General features: G+C 35.2%; 1 protein-coding gene across 3 annotated transcripts in view; it reads right to left on the bottom strand.

Moving 5' to 3' along the window:
- Window positions 1-20,928, bottom strand: part of BANK1 (B cell scaffold protein with ankyrin repeats 1) — a 307,010-nt gene that overhangs the window by 174,601 nt on the left and 111,481 nt on the right. For 2 of the 3 annotated variants that reach the window (XM_036095806.2, XM_036095807.2), the window contains exons 5-7: window positions 18,372-18,511; window positions 3,610-3,636; window positions 2,577-2,682 (exon numbers count right to left, since the gene is read on the bottom strand). In XM_036095806.2, coding sequence (XP_035951699.2) covers window positions 2,577-2,682; window positions 3,610-3,636; window positions 18,372-18,511 — 273 coding nt within the window. The remainder of the gene's footprint in view (window positions 1-2,576; window positions 2,683-3,609; window positions 3,637-18,371; window positions 18,512-20,928) is intronic. The other variant, XM_036095808.2, reaches the window with a different exon arrangement.

Here is a 20,928-nt window from a genome sequence, read left to right as displayed (position 1 = left end):
TGAATTATTTTGCTGTAGAAATCTGTAATATGTTGAAGAAACAAGGGGCTGATAAATGTGGCTGCCCACTGGAATCACCTGGAAAACTTTAAAAAAGTACTGAGAGCAGATTCTTCATTACTGGGGGGGGGGGTGGCGGTTAGGCATCAAATGTTCTAAAAGCTCCACAGCTAATTATAATATGCACCAAATTTGAGAACCACTGATCTAAATATTTGATACTCAGTGAAAGATCTGAGACTGGCAAGCACCAGCTTTACCTGGAAGTTTGTTAGAAAAGCAGAAGCTTAACTCTATCCACAGTATCAGGAACACATCCAGAATTCTTTTTCTATGAAAACAAGGGACCAGAACTTTTCCATCCTTTCCAACTTTAACATTCACATTCTATAACCTAAATAAGATACTGAGAAGCACTTTTAAACTTAGCTAGAATTCTTAACCCATATAAATTAGAGACCATTCCATTCTCTCCAATTCCACAATTCTCCTACCAAAAACCTAAATAAATGCAATGCTGAAGGAATTTGAAAAATTGTGTCATAATTCCATCCTCATACCTTTCCATGCACTTTCTCCTGCCTAGAATTCCTGTTTCCTTTCTCTTTCCTTATTGGAACACATCATTCAAGACCCAGGTAAAATCCTACCTCCTTTATGAAGCACGTCCTGAAAAATAACATAGCTTTTCTCTAAAATTCTATTGTTGATATAATCAATTCCATAGAGTTTAGTACATTGTTTCTTTCTATTATGACTTATATATTATCTTGTTTTCCAATCATATGATGAGTGTCTCCAGTGAGAAATCACGTTATGTTCCTTTTCTAGCCTAACTTAATGTCTAACCTTGTGAGTTATATATTGTTAAAATATATATGGGAAATAAAGTAAGTTTTTACCACTCTCACCAGATTCCTTATCCAAAACTAGCCCATTATTAACCTTTCCACATAATGTAAACTCATAATGTAAACATCTTACAGGTTCTTGAATACCTAGGTAAATCACAATTGGCTATGACTTTAGACTCCTACTCTTTTCTTCCTGCTTCCCTGAGGCTTGCCAGCCTGAGGATAAAACTGCTTGAAATAGCATAGAAACTCTACAGAACAAGCCTCTGCTAAATAGTCCTAAAGTATACCTATAGTTGACCTCTCATATTCTTTAGCTTCATGCCTGTCTTACTCACCATTACGTCTCTATCATAGTGTTTGGCACATGGTGGGCATATAAGCAAATTATAAACAGTCTGTCAACAAACTATGTAGGAACAGGCAATTTTGAAAATATACTGCTGAGCTCATGACAAAATTTAGAAGTATGATTTTTCTTGTAGTAGCTCCTCTATAATTTTTCTTGATACGTATATATTTCTTTTTTTTTAAGATTTTATTTATTTGACAGAGAGAAAGGGAGAGCACAAGCAGGGGGAGCAGCAGACAGAGGGAGAGGGAGAAGCAGGCTTCCCGCTGAGCAAGGAGCCCGATGTGGGACTCGATCCCAGGACCCTGGGATCATGACCTGAGCCAGAGGCAGACGCTTAATGACTGAGGCACCCAGGAGCCCTATATATTTCTTTTTATGACACAAATAACACAGTCATTGTAGGGCGCCTGGGTGGCTCAATCGTTAAGCATCTGCCTTCGGCTCAGGTCATGATCCCGGGGTCCTGGAATTGAGTCCTGCATGGGGCTCCCTGCTCAGCAAGGAGTCTGCCCCTCTGCCCCTGCCCCAGCTCGTATTCTCTCTCAATCTCTCTCTCAAAAATAAATAAAATCTTAAAAAAAAACAAAAAAATAAAAACAAAAAAACCCCACAGTCATTGTAGAAAACACAGATTAAGTAAAATGAAAAAAAGATGTAATACCTGAAATTACATAACTATTGTTAACAGGTACATGTCTGTCCAGACCATATATATATATACATATATATGAGTCTGTCCAGACCATATATATATATATATATATACACACACAAATAAATACATATATATTTATATATATAAGCTATATATACTATTTTACATATATAATATGTGTATACATATATATACATATATACTATTAAACCCATTACTGCTTTAAGCAGAAGATCACACTCGATCTACTACTATGTACTCTGCTTTTATTCATTTAAGCATACATCAAAGCATCACTCCAGCCAACAAATCAATTCATAATAAAATTTGTTTATGATGGTTGCATTAACGGATGTGCCAAAATTTATTTAATCAATTACCTAGGCTTGGAAGATTATGTTATTTCTACTTTCGGTAATTATAAATAAAGCTATGATCAACAATCTCTATTACCAATTGTCCAAAAATTTCCTTAGAATAGAAATCAGGAAGCAGGTTTGCTGATTTTAAAAGTTAGGCACATTTTTAGGGCTTAAGATAAAACAATTTACCAAATGGACCTTTAGAAGTTTGTTACAAATGTGCTCTCTTGCCAGGGGATGAGAATTGTCTAAAACATTTAATCAGCAATGCAGCCAGCTCTATTCTTGGCTATAATATTTATTGAATAGTTACACAGTGTGAATAATTGATGCAGTTGGAAAATACTCACGTTCTTTTTGAGGATCGATTTCAGGTTGGAATGATCGAAACTCATAATATGGTATCTCATGTTTGAATATGGATGTAAGAATATCATCAAGTTCATCAATGTCTTTCTGTTTTCAAATGAAAAGGAAACTTTTCTTAGTTCAATTATTTACATGGAAACTCATCTTAGTGCAACATAATAAAAATTATTAGCTGGAGTAAATATTGGTTAATATTTCTAATAAGACTGACACCTCTTTTGAAAAGTACAAAACATTAGGGGCTTGACTAAAACTCAGTTATTTTTTTTTAATTATTTATTTATTTGAGAGAGTGAGAGAGAGAGCATGAGCTGAGGGAGGAGCAGAGAGAGCGGGAGAAGCAGACTCCCCACTGAGCAGGACCCTGGGATCATGACCTGAGCTGAAGACAGATGCTTAACCAACTGAGTCACCCAGGTGCCCCTAAAAGTCAGTTATTAAAACAACGGAAAAATAGATGCAATAAATAAAAGCTTTTGTGTCTGGGTGAATAACTTTATTTAAATATTTACTAATTTTAACAAAGCATTACAGCAGATCAATGATAACACTAGAATTTGTTTCAAAAATAAATTCTGTTAAAATACATGTTACATTTTAATAAATGAGGTAATAAAATGATGAGTCTGGTTTTTCAACTTAAAGATCAGAAATGGTACAGTTTTGAATTGATTATTTCATTCCTGTGTTAAAATGAGGGAGAATATTCATCTTGGTCTCCCCCTGCCCCCAGCTATAGAATAACTATATGTCTACTCTATTTCCCTAGACTGAGCATTTTCGGATGAGCCATGTAGACTCATACTACCGGGGGCAAACCCATTACAGACCTACCATTCTTTTAAAATTGTATTTTGTGAGCTACTGACTGTGACCAATTTGACTTGAGACATAGATAACTGTATCTGAGGAGGTGGGCCAATCAACAAAGCCATCAAGTAGAGAGAGGTTTGTGGAACAAAAGTTCCTAATTAAGATTTTTGTATGATTTCCAAATAAAATTAGACTTCTTACCGATATACAGCCACAGAAATTAAATGCCTGGATTGAAAAAAAAAGACATTTTTGTTACTCTATTTCTTTCAATAAATCTGCATGCCTTAAATAATAAAGTGGTTCAGGCTTCTCTGGATTTTTAAAAGTCCTCCTTAAAAGTGCGGAGAGATGATGAAAGTCTTCTCAACTTATAGCTATAGAGTGCTAAGCAAAAACAACGTTAATCTTCTTCATGCTATGGCTATGGACTATGTGAGGCCATTAGCTCTGGAGCATTTTTTTTTTTTAAAGGGAGGAGAGTCAACAATAAGTTCTGCCTTCAAGAAATTCATGGTCATCTAATTACATATGGGCAATGAATTGAGTTCTAGGTACTATGATAGAAAATCTTCATGGGTCAAGTACAGTGCAGGCAAAAGGGAGATAGCTCAATTCCACACAGGATGAAATGGTCAGAAAAGGCTGAATAGGGGAGATGAGCTAAACTGAGATTGCCATGCATATAAAGAGCATTCTGGACTAAAGGAACAAATTGCATATAGTCATGGAGATATCAAAAAGCATGATCTGGTTAAGGATTTTAGGAATTTCCATAAAACTGCAGAAGAATGAGAGAGAAGGAAGTGGGCGTTTCAAAAAGTGTTTTATATATATAATAAAAAGTTTGTAATTCATCCTGTGAGAAACAAGGAGTTGTTTAAGGCCTATAATAATTAACATGGAAATGTTTATTATGTGGATTAAATTAGGCTTATTTACATTACTGGCAATATATTTACACTTTCTGTATACTAAAGCTAAAAAAGAACATGTCTCAGCTATACGAACTAATGAAAGAGACCATGAGAATATTGAAATCATAACATTAGTTTATAAATTTTTTTTAAAAATTGTGCCATTGGCCACGAGAGTTCTGCATAGGTTATTATCTAGTTAATGATATCTGTATGAGGAGATAGACTTAGTATTTCTTCCCCAAAGTATACAAGATTTAATATGGACAGATTGGTGTGTCATTGAATCAGCACACTCACGTATAAGCTAGGCATAAGACCACTGAGATTCCTTCCAGTTCTGAGATTCTGAGACACAGATGAGAACTCAAAACAGGAAGAGTTCCCAGTAAGAATCTGAGAAGTACCATTTCTTCCCCTGGGGCACTGTGACACTTTAATGTGAGAAATGCTACCGCTTATAACACTGAATTTAAAAAATGCAGTAGCAGTGTCTTTAAAATCAGAAGAAGAAAAAAACCTTCACCATGTGGACAATTATTTAATTAGGAAAGAATAAAGATACCTTTTAATATTCCAGTCTACCATAACTAGTTGAATCACGTCTATTTTCCATTTCACAATTATATTACTATTATTATGCCTACAAAAAAAATGGTATAGGACACAAAACAAACATGTGAAAAATCACAGAAATGGCTATTAAAAATAATCCCCAAAGGATCTCTCCCCAGAAGATAATCCTAACTAGAAAAATCTGATATGAACAGTTATGCTTATTTTTAAATTTCAAGGACACAAACAGACATCCTTTCTAAACACTGACACTGAAATTCAAAAATGCCATAAATTTTCCTCTCCTTAAAATAAATTGTGCAACCTAAAACATACTTAATGAGATTGATACAATGGTTGTTCAAATAAAGAGATTAAAATAGAGTATCTTAACATTTATTCAGCAACACTTACAACCATCCTAAGTTTTTAGTTATTAAGGAGCATGTGAAAATTAGAGTAGAATGAAATGATAAAATTATGTTGACACTGGTATTTGTTTATAAGAAAAATTATGTATATATAAATAATATAAACATATATACATATGCATTTTTACTTAGATCTATACCTATCAAGAATATTAGAAAAAGAATTCAGAAAAAACTAAGCTATGACAGAAAGATACTACAAAATAATAACTTTGTACATATGAAATAAATATATAACTTTTTCCAGAAGTCTTTCAGTGTCATGTGAGGAAATGTGGGATTAATTAATGTACTTTTAAAAAAATTATTCACATACATATTTATAAATCACGACTCTATCTGAATCTGAGGATACATATATATGTGTGTATATATATATAGTTATTCCCGATAAACAACTTTATTATAGGAAGTATTTCTTCCTAAAAGAGAAAAATATATAAAATATCTGCTTTAAAAGATATTTAGAATTATGGAATTCCACTTCTGAGAAGATGGAGTAGTTGTACTTTCTCCTTTTCTTCTACTTAAATACAACTAAAATGTCCACATTTTAATAGAAAATCAATGGTTATACCAAGAACCAGGAAGATCTCTAACAATAAAAAGAGACAATCAATAAATGTCAATACCTAGAGGACAAAGATTTTAGAATTACCTGAAAAGATATTAAGACAGTCATGATAAAATGCTTCAACAAGCAAATACAATAATTCTTGAAATAATTTTTTTTTAAAAAAGCTTCAGCAAGGAAATACAAAGTTTCGGCAGAGAAATAGAAAGTATAAAAAAGAATCAATTGGGATTTTTAGAACTGAAAAATACAATAATCAAAATAAAACCTCCTGTGGATGGGCTCAACAGCATAATGCAAGGGGCAAAGGAAAGAATCAGTGAACTTGGAGATAGAACAATGAAAGATACTCAATCTCAACAACAGAGACAAAGAAGACTAAAAAAAAAAATAAACAGTGTCAGGGACCTGTGAGATTATAACAAAAGATTTAACATTCCTGTGATCAGAATCCCAGGAGGAGAGAAGAAAGAGGATGGGCATGAAAAAATACACAAAGAGATAATGGCTGATAACTTCCTGGATTTAGCAAGAGATAAATGTACAGACTGAAGAAACTGAGCAAACCATAAACAGGATAAAGCCAAAGAATTCCATTCCAAGAAACATCATAGTTATACTTCTGAACATTAAAGACAAAGAAAAAAATTTGAACGAGAAAACAATACCTTACCCTATAGGATAAAAACAATTAGAAACAGTAGTAGTAGCAGAAAGAAGTGGCACACTATTTGTCAAAAATTAAAAGGAGAGAACTATTAACCAAGAATCTTACGCCCAGCACAAGCATTTCTTAGGAATGAAGTGGAAATCATGACATTCTCAAATGAAGGAAAAGAGAAAATCTGTTGCCAGCAGATGTACCCTACAATAATGGATAAAAGAAGTTCTTTAAACAGTAAGAATATGATAAAAGAAAGAATCCTGGAACATGAAGAAGGAAGAAAGAACATAGCAAGTAAAAAATATAGGTAAATACAATGGGCTCCCACTTCAAGAACCTAACAACAACAACAAAAAAATTAGAACTGAAAGCAAGCAGAAAGAAGAAAATTATAACTATAATGCAGAAATCAATGAAATAGAAAACATAAAATAGAAAAAAGTCAATATAACAAAGAGATAATTCTTCTAAAAGATTAGTAAAGCTGACAAACCTCTAGCAAGACTGAAGAAAAAAGAGAGAAGATACAAATGACAAATGTCATGAATGAAACATGAGATATCACTACAGACCCTGCAAACATCAAAAGGATAATAAGGTAGTACAATGAACAAGTCCACACACATAATTTTGACCAGTTAGATGAAATGGACAATTCCTTGAAAAACACAAACCAAACACAAACCAAAACCAAACACATAATCTCTTTTATTTTTTACAAATACATTTGCATCTGTAATTTCTAATAAATAAAAGTTTAAATAAATACAAACAAACCAGGAAAAAAATGAACCAGAAAAATAAATAAAAACAAATCAGGAAATATTCATTACACAAAGCTGAATTCCCTGAGATGAGTATCTATTTACATAGCAGCACCCCTTTAAAAAGTTTGATGTGCCCCTTTCTTGAATAAGGGGCATCAACACTGCTTGGGCATGACTGCATTGAGAGACTGTCCTTAACAGGATTTTAGAACAATATCATATAATAGAAGCAGTGAGGAGATACTTCAGATGTTTGGACTGGTACAAAAGGCTATATGTTGCACGTGTAATACAAGTCTATACAGTGAAACAGACTCAAAAGAGTTGAGGTAGTAATATTAACTAAATGCTGGGCACCTAGAATATGCTAGGCTTTACATAATTTGTCTCTAATTTTTATAACATTCCTGCATGGTAGACTTTTTAAATGCCTTTTTTAATAGATGTGATAACTATGGTACAAAAAACTTAGTAATACCTGAAACTGCAGAGCTAGTAAGCGCGACATCAAGAATTTTAACTTACGCCTTTACGTTCTAAACACACTGTACTTAATACTACATTCTAGCCATGGAGAAAAGAATAAAATCTGACACAGTGTTGGAATAAAGAATAAATTATGGTCCCATGGTTTCGTTATGGACACTGAAATTCCAAACATCATATGTTTAGCCAGAAAGTGAAAGGAAAGAGGCATACATGGAAGGGGGATTGTAAAGTGGTCTACTGTTAGTCACATCTATTCCTTTTTTTATTTTTAATTATGTTATGTTAGTCACCATACAATACATTATTAGTTTTTGATGTAGTGATCCACGATTCATTGTTTTCATATAACATCTATTCTTTTTTTAACCACAAAAGCAAAAGCTCCAAAGATGTCCCCTTGTGTCTCATTGCCTAAAACTCTTACGTGAAAACTCTAGCTGCATGGGTGGTTAAAAATGTGAGAATCTGGCTTGCCCAGCTTTCACAGCAGAGGCGGGCAAAGAAGAGGGGTTTTAAGCATTGACAGTGGGTGATGAAATCTGTAAGGCTGGCCACAGAATATTAAAGTAATGTTACAGATCTGGTAGAGAAAGACAGTAATAGTTTTAAAGTACCTCGATGAGCAAGAGAAACAACTTGAGTGAAATAACCATAGGAGGGTTGTAAAATGTTATAGGAGACAAAGCCCATTAAATGATTCCATTTTACTCTTTACCTTCAGATATCTAAAAGGAAAGTCAACGGTTGAGCTGAAAACATGTTCTTTTTATTATAACAAATTATTATGCTTGTTTAAGTTTAACTAGGAAAAGAAAGGTCACTTCGTCTGTTCCGTTGTTCATAATGTGTGCCATGAAAGTGAGCCAAAATAGCCATATAAAGGGGAATTTGATAGCTTACATAACATCTCTTAAACAAAATTTCCTACTGCAGCTTGTAGAGAAAATGACAGGTAAAGGAGCAAAGCAAATACTTGCCGGGGTTACACAAAGCCTTTTCTTTTTTTTTAACTTTATGAGTATTTAACTATAAGCAGTTAAAGGAATGATCTAAGTAAGTGGATGGGGTAAGATAAAGGAGATATTTTTCTTTGTCAAATTAATTTTTCTAAGTTTTGAGTGACTCAGTTCTTAGAATTTCAACCTATATCTGACTACAAATGCAAAAGTAAATACGAAAATATAAAACAATGCAGTTTAACACTCCTTTCAAATATGTTATATTTATTATTGGTTCAGTATTCAGACTTGTGGCATCTCTTTACATAACATGAAAATGATATTATAATAAGAAAAAATGTTTTGAGATCTGAGAAACCTGTGTTGAAATTCCTGCTCCAGGACTCATTAGCTATGGACCTTAATAATACTTAACTGACAAAATTATTTAAGAGTTTAAATGAGTAAATGTGCAAAATGTCCAGTACATATTAATTCCCTTTTCTCTAAATACCATATTGTGAGCTCTCATAACTACTCATGAAATGTAATCACTGTGATTTAGAATGGCACACCAGTTTCTAATGAGGAGACTGCTCCCCAAACTGGCTTTTGTAGCAACTGAAGAAAATAGTTTGTTTTTTCTTTCTAAAATTTTAAATTAAATGGCACGTATCTTATAAATCAATTAGAATGTAGGTTTTGCTATCGTGGTACTGAGACCCAAAATGCCAGTGGCTTAAACAAGATGGAAGCCTGTTTCTCTTCAACATGAAAGCCTAGAATTAGGCAATCTGATGAAGGGATCCAGGCTCTATTTGGTTCACTGCTGTCCTTCCTCCTCATGGTCCTAGATGGTTCATCCCTCACTCCCTTGTTTTTACTGCAACCAGTTAGAGAAAAAAGTCAGTGAAGGAGAGACTCCATCCTTCTTTGAAGGACATGATCAGAAATGTGCACATATCCCTTCTACGGCCATGCTGCCAGCCATTGGTTATGTACTTAGATGGCTACACCTGGCTTCAAGGGAGTCAGGAAGTGCAGTATTTACCTGGGCAAGCATGTGCCCAGATAAACGTTATATTATTATATAAGAAAGGAAAAAGAAATTCTGGGGAACAAATAGAAGCTTCTGCCATCTCCATCAGTCATGCATAAACATCATAATTTAGTAAAGGCAATCTAATAAAGTTTAAAAAAAAAAAAACTTTCCTAGAAGTCGATTGAAGCTTGATGATGCTGAATTTTTCAATAATAACCCCCGTTTACATAATGTCAAAAAGCCTCAAAGCTTTAATTTGACCAAACCTGAACAGACTCATTAATAGACATATTTAATGACATTAATGATGAAAACAAACAAAAGACCAGTTTTCCTAATGCAGGCATTAGAAAGAGCAGTCATAAGAACCATGACTCTTTTCACCCTTACCTCCCTTTAGCAGTTATTTTGTAACAACTTACTGTTAAATATGTAATAAGATAAATTTTAAAACAAAAATTGCACTAACATATCCAGAGAAATGTCTTTCAAAAAAGACTTCTCTAAATGATGCCATGATTTCCTAAATTTTTGAAATTATTTTTTGAGTTGTTTTAGGGACTAGTTCCCAAGGTAGGCTGTTAGAATTGGTCTCATTGTTTTATACTCACTTGGTTTTTCCTTCGTCTTTCCCTTCTTTGCCCTGCTCTCTCTACTTCAGTCAGAAACAGCACTCCTTCAGCCAACAGTCCAATAACCTGAGCTCTGAAAAAGGGTTGTGCCTATACTACGGGGAAGCTGGTGGCTGTTGGAATAAGGGGCTCTGATAGCTGGGTCACTTCAGTTTGGGTGGGTAACTTAATGTATAAAATGCTTTCACCCTCTCATTCTTTCACCCAACAAAATAGGTATTCAGGAGCTGTGTGTCTGGCAGTGTACTTGGCTCTGGAGATGAAAAAGGGAACCAAATGGACAGTATCTCTGCCCTAAATGATCTTGGAGTTTAATGAGAAGCAGATATTGACAAATATTACACACACAGATGTCAGATTAGAATGTGATCAGCACTACAAAGAGATACATAGGGAGATGTACAAGGTCAAGGGAGGCTTCACTGAGGAAGAGAAGCTGGAATTAAAATTTGGAGGATGAATTAGAATTAACTAGGGAAGTCAGTGAGGGGAAAGGAGATTGGGAAAAAGTTTCAGTTAGAAAGAGGAGCATCTATAAAGGCCCTGTGGTAGGAGATTAGGAACCAAAAGTCCAGGAACTAGAAACTGGCTAGTGTGTCTGGAGTGCAGAGAGAGAGAAATGAGAGTGAGATTAAGCTGGAGTGGAAGAGAAGGGACAGCGTCTATAGGGCCATATTGTTCATGTTAAAGATTTTCTTTTTTCAATCCATACAACCTTTGGAATCTACTGAAGGGTTTGAGTAGGAGCATCGCCTGCTGAGATCTTTCTTTTTAAAAGAACCCCTCAGACTATGGACTTGAGATAAGTAGGTCAGGTGCAAGAACACATGGTGGGGGACCAGTTAGGAGCCCATTGTAGTTTAGGCACGAGGAAAGGCAGAGGACTGAGGTGTTAGAACTGGAGGGATGTGGAGAGAAGTGAGCAATATGCAGTGAGTAAAAGTGATACGGATTGAATTTGTCGGGTGAGACAACAGAAGGTATTAAGGAGACTCTTACGTTTCTGGTGTTTAAACTGGATGATGATGCCTATCCTGAGGTAGAAAGACTGGGCCTTAAAGGAAAACCACATTTGGATTGTATTTTGTAAGTTAATGAGCTAACCTGCCAAGTGAATATTTATCAAGAAAGGAAGAGAGTCTAAGAATCAAAACACTGAAATTGAAACTTTATTTTCTAGATCACAGAAAGAAGAGATTACAAAGGGTATTAAGAAGAAAAGGCGAAGGCAGTAGAAGGAAAACCAGAAAGATAGGGCTTCTTGAAAGCTAAGGGGAAAAAAAAAATCAGAAAAGTGAGTTTGGTCAATGGTGTCAGTTGCTGCTGACAGTCAAGTTAAATTGAACAAGAAAAATATCCACTGGATTTGTTGTGTGGGACTTGAGCAAAATTGATGTACTATTTTTGTTTGTGTGCTGATACTTAAGGTAATAAGGTTGATGGCTAAATGGCTGATGGGGGGTGGGTGGGAGAGGCAGGATTCTTAGAAGTTGAATTTTCCTTGTCAAAGATTTCTTTTACTTCATTTCCTGCGTCTTGATGCTGTTTACTGTAGAAGCATAGTTCATGAATGCTAAACACAATTTAGAGTTCCCAGATTACATATTTACTTTATTTCTTTATCTTATTGTTGATACTATAACTATTATTAGTAAAGAGGCCCATAGAATGCATAATGACTTTTTAAAAACATGCCAACAAACACATTTTGCCACAAGGATTTTTCTGTCTTCTAATTTCCAAAGGGTTATTGATGATTTGCGATTCATTCCAGAGGCAGATTCTCTAATTTTCTCTAATTGTCTTGTTATGAATAATAGCTACGGAGGAATATTGTTAACTGTATTTGGCTTGTGCTTTGTTTTCTGGATTGTTTAAAAACATTCTTTATGGTTGAAGAAGATCCGAAGCCTCTAAAGAGCTAGCTAGTAAACGCAGAAGGTTGCACTTGAATGAGGTCGCTTACGGACAGCGCTCACACGGACACACAAACATCCTCTGCAAAAGGCAGTCAAAGCCACCCCAGTGACAAGAGGAGAGGGGAATGTAAAAGGCAAATTGAGAGAAATAAAAAATGGAGGGAGTATTTATTTCCACTGAGTAAGCAAAAACTATAAATTAAAGTGTCATTAATAAGATATATTCTAAACAACAGTTAAACGTAAGTTAAAATGAATGGGGCCAATATGGACTGATAATGGCTTATAAGATAGAGAATTAACAGGAACTAAAAGTATGGTTGTGTTCATGGCTAAGTAACTGCACTCAGAAATATTTATTTTTTTCCCCTACAACAGCTGCTATATCTGCTGTTAAAGTTAACCAACTTATTTGTTTTTTCCTAAATAAGTAGATGAAGGTACTAAGTGGCATGTTCCTGTTTGACTCAATAATTAGTAACTGAACTGGGGATTGCTGAACTACCCAAATAAGGCATCTTTAACCATTTTAAGTTTAAGTCTGAACTACCCAAATAAGGCATCTTTAACCATTTTAAGTTTAAGTCTGAACTACCCAAATAAGGCATCTTTAACCATTTTAAGTTTAAGTCTGAACTACCCAAATAAGGCATCTTTAACCATTCCTGAATCATTATCACAGGCGGAGACATGGCACAAAATGTCACTTATTTTATCAGTAAAATTCAAGTTTCAATAAATATGCCTTATTCTTACTGATCCATTCTAATTAGGGGCATAAAATATGAAAAATGAATCCAGAAATAAATGCCCAAATTGCACTTTATTTTTTCTTCCCCTACTCATTTCAAATATTTCATCAGAAATAGGAAACATGTAATAAAAGTGGTGAAAGATACATGAAATTCACATCACTTCCTCCTCTGCTGGGAGAATTGGGAAGAAGTGCTAATACAAGTGAAATAAAGGCTGCATCAAGAACCCACATACTTACAAGCCAATGCTCTTTGGCGAGAGCGGTCGCAATCCCCAATTGAAGTATTTTTTTTTTCTTGGCATAAAACTGTGGACAATTTGAGTCAGAAGTGGCCTCGGAGATCATATATTCTAACTTCCTCCCTGTACACATGAGGAAATCCCTCTCACACTAAGGAGAATGAGCTCTCATGAAGTGACTGCTGATTTGGTTAAAGAATCTAACACCTGCTCCTACCCCATCCGGACCTGAATGATTCTCCTGTGCTATGCTGTCGCTTTCCAGGAAAGGGAAAGAAAAGATAACATGCAGCCTTTTGAAAGAGAGAGAAGATCGTAGGCATTTTTTTTGAGTACCAAACATTTCCTTAATATTCAAAAGAAAGGCAAGACTGGAATCTGGAACTGTATAGCTGTTAAAAGTAATGAGCTACATGATGAACATACAGTTCATTCTGAGGTAGAACATGAAAAGTTTATAGCACAAATTCTTCACTTTTCTGGTATCCAGGGCCTCTGAGCATTCTTCATTTTCTTAAGTATCAGATTCATTTATTCAGTTTGAGAAATAAATAACTGTATTTTAAGAGGACAGTTTTCATTCTCTTTCTTATCATTTACATACCTATAGTTTTCCACTTATGTTTTTAATTAGCGCTAGAGGATAAAGCAAGCACTTGTGTTTTCCCATTTTTGTCTCATGGTGTCTCATGGGTCAGGAGCTAATTGTGTGAAAGTAACTAGGTATGCAAAGATGAAAACCACAATGCCCATACCTTAAAGAAGGGGGAGGGAAGGAAGAGCTGAGTATGTTCCAAGACTGAGCAATCCTGGAGGGCTAAAACATAGGACTCATGGAGAAAATTAAGAAGGCATGGAGGGAGGGGCGCCTGGGTGGCTCAGTCGTTAAGCGTCTGCCTTCCGCTCAGGTCATGATCCCTGGGTCCTGGGATCAAGCCCTGCATCGGGCTCCCTGCTCCGTGGGAAGCCTGCTTCTCCCTCTCTCACTCTCCCTGCTTGTGTCCCTGCTCTCGCTATCTCTCTCTGTCAAATAAATAAATAAAATCTTTAAAAAAAAAAAAAAGAAGACATGGAGGGTATACTGTCATAAGAGCTGATGTTGGGAAAGATTTGTGGCTCTGCAGCCTGGTGTGCCATTCAGAGGAGTTTGGACCTTATCCAGCGAGTCACCGAAAGTCTGTAGCAAGGGAGCGGCTTAGATAACACTGGCATTATGGTGCAGTATAGTTTAGAGACTAGATGCACTTGCACCCCTTATCAACAGGAGCTGATGATAAGAAGAAGGATGGTGTCCACCAGTCTTTCCAAGGAGACAAGGACCTAAAAAAAAATTACTGAAAGGCCTTGGGATGAATCTCCTGAAGAATTCTTTAAGGAAGATACCTGCTAACATTTGAATTTAACCTTGTGAAAAAACTAACATTTAAGAGAACTATTTATAACTACAAAGTTCCTCATGATATCAGAGCTCCCTATGCCTGTATCTTCCCTCATCCCAACTGTAGCTGGCTTCATACAGTATAAAATATTTGCAAGCAGCAAACCAAAGATTGAATCATATACATAATTTAATAAAAACTGGAAATGAAGTGTGCCCTAACATGAAGATGAATCTAAGATTTCAGTGAGTATAAAGTAAACCGTGCAAAATGATCAATACATGCAGCACAAAGATATCATTGTACCAACAAGAAATACAACAAAGAAGAAATATTTGCTACCACTTCAAAAACTCTTTTAACGAATAGGATGCTAATGCTTTGATCAATAATTGCTATGTTCCTTTAGCATTTTGACCTAATTTGGTTTTTTATATTGTATCTAGTTGTTCCTATACAAAGTTAACTTTATGGTTGTCCCCAGATGCTTTTGTAAATAGGATGAAAATCTCAAAGGTTTTAATTATCTCAGTTAAATGGGAGTTACTAGTATTTCTAACCCTAGTATTTGAATTCTAATTATCTTCCCAAATTGGGTTCTGGATTTTTTTCATTCAATCTCTCTTAAATTTGTTGTTTTAGGCAATGCTCTGGAAATTGTACCTTTATGAGGCTACATGCTGGGATTTAATATCTATCCAAAAAAGATGAAATGATTTAGGAAACAGTTGGATAATTAAGGTGATTTAGGTAAACTATTTAAAATCTAATGGACATCATTAAAAATAAACTAAGAAAATCAAATATCTCATCATTTCTTTTCTCAAGTGCACAGAATGGTCATTTTGCTATATGCCCAACAGCTTTTAAATGATAATATGAAGTCTCTTATTATAAGTTTTAGGATTACTGAAAAATAAAATCCACAGATTTCTCATTAGTATTCCTTTCCTCAAATTCACAGAATGTTCACATTATTATATGCCCAATAGCTTTTAAATGATTATAGGAAGTATCTTACTACTAATTTTTAAGATTACTTAAATCACATCTGCCATTAAAATTTACAGAAAAACTCAGGATGGCTCTTACACCATGCCATTTCAGTGAAGTAGATCAGATACTGAAAAAATTGAAATCTGCTGGTATATTTTCTTACAAATACATGATAACTAGAGTGAATAAAATTACAATGAATGTTCTTTGACTAGAGATGTTCAGTGAATTATCTGCAAAATATCCAAATTTCCCAATAAAGTCACAGAGTAGCAAGCATATGAAAGAAACAATTACTGTAATGTTCTATGCTGGCAAGAAAAAGCAAACCTTTTTGCACATTTTTAAAGATATAATCTACTTGGGAACAAAGCCAAATATCGAAAGGGAAATCCAAATGCCTGCAAGCAAAAGCCCAGTGGGGACTGGGCCGTCTCCTTTGAGGCCAAACAACCCTAAAACACACCAAGGAATGCCCCTGCGGTTCCTTCTTTTTCATCAGGGATAGAGTCTGCCTTTCACTATCTCCATGAATTCATACTAGGGATAACTTAAATGGTCCAGATGCCAGTGGACTGGAGAACCCCACATCATTCCTGGTCTAAGCTTTGAGGAGGCTGACCGAATTGCAGCCTTTTCCCTCCTTCAGGCCTGCGATAGTACAGCTCAGTCTGGTCCGGGATCTCAGTCTCAGAATCTGTTCGATCTAATTTCATGACACGTCTAGGTCCCCTGACGACAGTAGCAAAACTCGTAAGCCTATCTTAAGTGGTATAGGTTAAACTAAATCTCCTAATATCTCTTCTTACCATGCTGTGGTCTGCCGTCACCAAGTCAGGATAATTCTACCTCTCAGTACTCACTCAGGTTCAAAGGGATTCTCTCCTGATAGTAAAAGCCTGAATCAAGCTGTGACTGTCCAGCATCCTTCCTTATGCTAGGCCACCAGGGATAGGTGAAGAGGAGAATCCTAAGATGTAATCGTAACCCTTTCTCACCTCTCATTTCTGACACCCACCGAGGGTGAAAAGGAAATAGTATTTTCTAGTTATCTGAAAATGATGCAAAACAGTTTGTATTCACTCAAAGCTGTAGAAGAAACCATGACTTGGCATAATAAAGCACTCTGAAAAATTGCCCAGGAGTCATACGTTATATTTAATCTTCTTGCATACAAAATTTTTTTTTCTCCCCAAAGGCAAAATCCACAAAAAAATGTGTTGGGGTGGGGGGGCTACTTTACCTCTATGCTAACTGAATACTGATAATGCAATATATCACTTTTGTTAATCTTTTTGCAGTGAATGGAATTTTTAAAGTGGAAGATAAGGTAGATTTGTCACAATAAAATGAAACAATCCATATTTCAAGCTAATACTTTTGTCTTTGCTTTGCAATTACAATATAGACATTTTATCAAATGTTCTCAGACTCACCAGTTTGACAAATGGTACTTTATTCCCTGAACCTTCTCTAAGACATTTTTACCTTTGCCATTGCTCTAATAGAAAAATATGTCACACAAAATAAGTAACAAAGCCTCCAATTTCAAACTAGTTTAAACAGATAAGGCTTCATGACAACCTGTCAGCCACACTATCATTGATGCTTTCGTTATAGAGTGTCTTGTGGTAAATTTGAAGATCTCATTGTTTAGCTACCTCTTTTCACTTTTACTCCCTTTTACCCTCCCCGTCCACTGCCAAAAACCCAAGGCAATTAAGTAAGGGTATAATCTAATTATCAAGTAGCTATAAAAAGAAATGCCATTTAGTTCACTCTGGAACTGTGATGGAATAAGCACATAAAGGATAAATGTTCCACATTAAACAAGCTTTCTCTCTTTTGAAAGTGGGTCAGGTAACAAAAAACCAAAATAAAATGCAGAAATTAAACCAATGGTTTAAGATGAATCAAAATACAATTGTTGCATTCCATACCCATGAGGGCATTGGCGTTCACTGGTAACTGTTTCAAACAAGGGCCTTTTGAGAAGACTAGAAACTCCTCACCAAGTCCTCCTTGCTGAGTGATGCTTTGTCACCCTGGAGAAAGAACCTGGGGCTTGAAAATGCCTCTTTGCACACTTCCCTGAAAATCTGAGCAGTTCTGGAATTCCTGATAAACACTATCAATTTAAAGCAATAATTTTCACTATCAGGTAACAGTAGTAAATGAAACTAAGAAGAACACACCAAGCTTGGAAATTTCCACATGAAAATAACAATTCCTGGATTAATGCCCTAGGCTCCCTTTTTGGTAGTGTTCTTGGTTTGTCTGACTCCTGAGCCTCAAAGCATCAGATGATCTGACTTTTATTTTGCACTGTCCAGATCTGGATAAAGAGGATATTCGTTTCTTAAGAGTTCTGTCTAATCCTTCTGTCTTTCTTCATCTGCTCTGTGACAACTTTAAAACGAGCCCATCACAAAAGCGATTTTGTAATGGAGAACCTGTCTCCCGGTGACATTATCTGGAAGGACTTGAGTTAAGCAAACTAATTCATCTGTATCTCTGCACCACAGAAGTCCGTTTCCTCCCTCCCTATTGATCCGTAATTCATTCTTATTCAACCAACATTCAGACTTTATACCAAAGCATGCATGCTGTTAACAAGCATTGGCTCTTTGGCTTGTTACCAACTTCGTGGAAAGATCCACTTACCTGGCACACACCATCTCCTGGACGTGCCATTCCCAGTAGGTCTTCCACAGGCTTTGCTGTCGTAGAGTATTTCATCTCTGTTGTGGCCTTCATGACTCCATCGCAGTAGACGTGGACATTGACAGAGCCAGCAGGAAAATCTTATAAAATACAAACAAGAGTTAAGAGCTGAGTATACAATGCATGTATCCTATTATTATATCTGTTAGAGAATATGGAGGAATATTTAAGAATTCATAATACTTTTACTGACTTCTAGCACTAAATGTTTTTTTTTATCCTTAGTATCCAAAGAATATAATGTACAATTTTAGACTTACTTAAATAAAACCTTACAAGATCAAAACATGCTAAAATTATGGTAAAAGCAAAGCCCTAAATCCTTCCTTCCTACTACTAAACTTCTTTTTTGATGGAATCTATAATTATCTTTACATAATACTTTAGAATTTATAATGATGCAATCATTCATTTAAAGTTGTGTATCTGTTAATAATCTCAAGAAAATTTGCATATTGGAAAGAGAAAGAGTAGAATCGATTGAAATCACCGAACTCTTATGCAACTGATTACAGTGAAAAACTCTTGGGAAGGCAAGGTTTAATATCCTGCTATTTAAGTACTATTTATACTATACATTCATCAAAACCCTTTTTGTGAAAAGTTGTTCAAAGTGACTGATATGATACCTTGTGAATTCTGCATTAACATACCAACAGAGTTAGAGTTTCCTAAGAATGTTGGGTTCCCTATGAAAGAATAACAATAGACAATCATTTCAGTAAGAAAGTTATTTTGTTTTATTGTAACAAAAGTAAACAAAATTAAGCCTTGAAATCCATTTGCTTTAAAAAATCTGACTCTCTGCCATGGAGATATTTCCCAAATTCTCCTGGAAGACTGTCACCCAGACATCTGGGGGTTGGAATATAAGCCATTCGGTACAAGACCAAAAATGCCTGTTCTAACTTTAGGCACCTGACGAAGCTTTGAATATTTAAAAGTTTCTAAGGTTTAAGCATTAATTTTACTTTATCTCCTGAAGAGATTAAATGACCTCTTATAATTTTGCTCAGAGAGATTTAAAGCCAGCAAAAGCAATCTTAAGCTTAATTAGATCAAGAAGCTGTAATTTTCTCTTCCCATATTGCTTGACTAGACACCTAACCTGTATTATAAAGAAAATATATGTGTAAAAGTTCTCTCCTCCCAAAGTAAGTCCATCCAGTAGATAATGTAAGAGAAAATGCAACAAAAGTATATTTCATCAGCTGAAGAGGCCTACATATGGTAAAGAGGGTTCTGGAGGTGCTGTAGCCAAAGGAAATCAATTTTGGTGGATTTCAGAAAGACAATTTTGAAAGAAGATATTGATTTTGTTTATCAGGAAAGAGATTAGAGTTTGCAATGGGGTGTTCACCTTCTGAAAGAAAGTCAGGTGATGAACCATGAGAGATACATGATGAGGTATGTATTGGTAGCTCTTTGATATAGGATACTTAAAATATTCTAATTCTTTAAAATCTAACATGAAAGCAAATGAACTGATTTATTCTTGGTAACTTGTACCATTAGATCTATTGATAATGATGTTGATTTTAGAATAATCTTCCCAAGAGATGTCCTTTGAAGTACTGTCTTTGCTGTATACATTTTCTTATCTATTGAATGTCAGTTATTAAATCAAGACCTTGGAGGATTCCTTATGGATTCATCTGGCTGGGAGGCCCTCCTTAAATATGTATTGCTGAATTGGCCTTTTCATAAACAGCACCCTGTACCACCTGAGCATTATTTTATTTTGAGTGTGGCCATTATGATATCTACATTTTATAGCTCTTTAATAAAAATAAAAGCCAGTTAACTTAAGGACTCAGAAGAGAGGGCAAGTGAATTCTGCTATTTACTATCTAAAGTCGGGAAGTAACATTTAACACTGGAAGTACACACGAATATAGGTCAAGATCACGAAACCAAGCAAGGGTACTGGAGTCAGCTATGGAGAGGAAAAAATGCTTATAGTGTAAGAAGATGGAACTTCTTTTTTTTTTTAATTTTTTATTGTTATGTTAATCACCATACATTACATCATTAGTTTTTGATGTAGTGCTCCATGTGCTATGGTGAGCGCTGTGAATTGTGCAAGACTTGAATCACAGATCTGCACCTCTGAAACAAATAATGCAATATATGTTAAGAAAAAAAAAAAGAAGATAGAAGATGGAACTTCTTGCCCACATCAAACAGATACACAAGAAAGCAAACTTACAGAGGAGCAACAGTAAAAAAGGAATTCTACTCAAATTTCACATCTCAAGGTCCAGGCCATTTAAAATTCTTTGTCAACCTGCACGGTCTCTGGGATTTTAAGTGGTCAGTCCTTCCAGATGAGGGACAAACTGAAACAGTTTACAGAAAACATAAACTAAGTGTTTTTGAATAGTCAGAACTACCTTCACTAATTCTTTAACAATACATATTTCACAAATCCAGTAACTTAAGAGCTGTTTGCTTTCTGTATTTCCATTGTCTGTGAAGCTGTGTTCCTTTATCAACC

This window comes from Halichoerus grypus, chromosome 3 (assembly GCF_964656455.1).
Source record: "Halichoerus grypus chromosome 3, mHalGry1.hap1.1, whole genome shotgun sequence".
NCBI classification, from domain to species: Eukaryota; Metazoa; Chordata; class Mammalia; order Carnivora; family Phocidae; genus Halichoerus; species Halichoerus grypus.
This window is presented reverse-complemented; position numbering and strand designations above follow the sequence as displayed.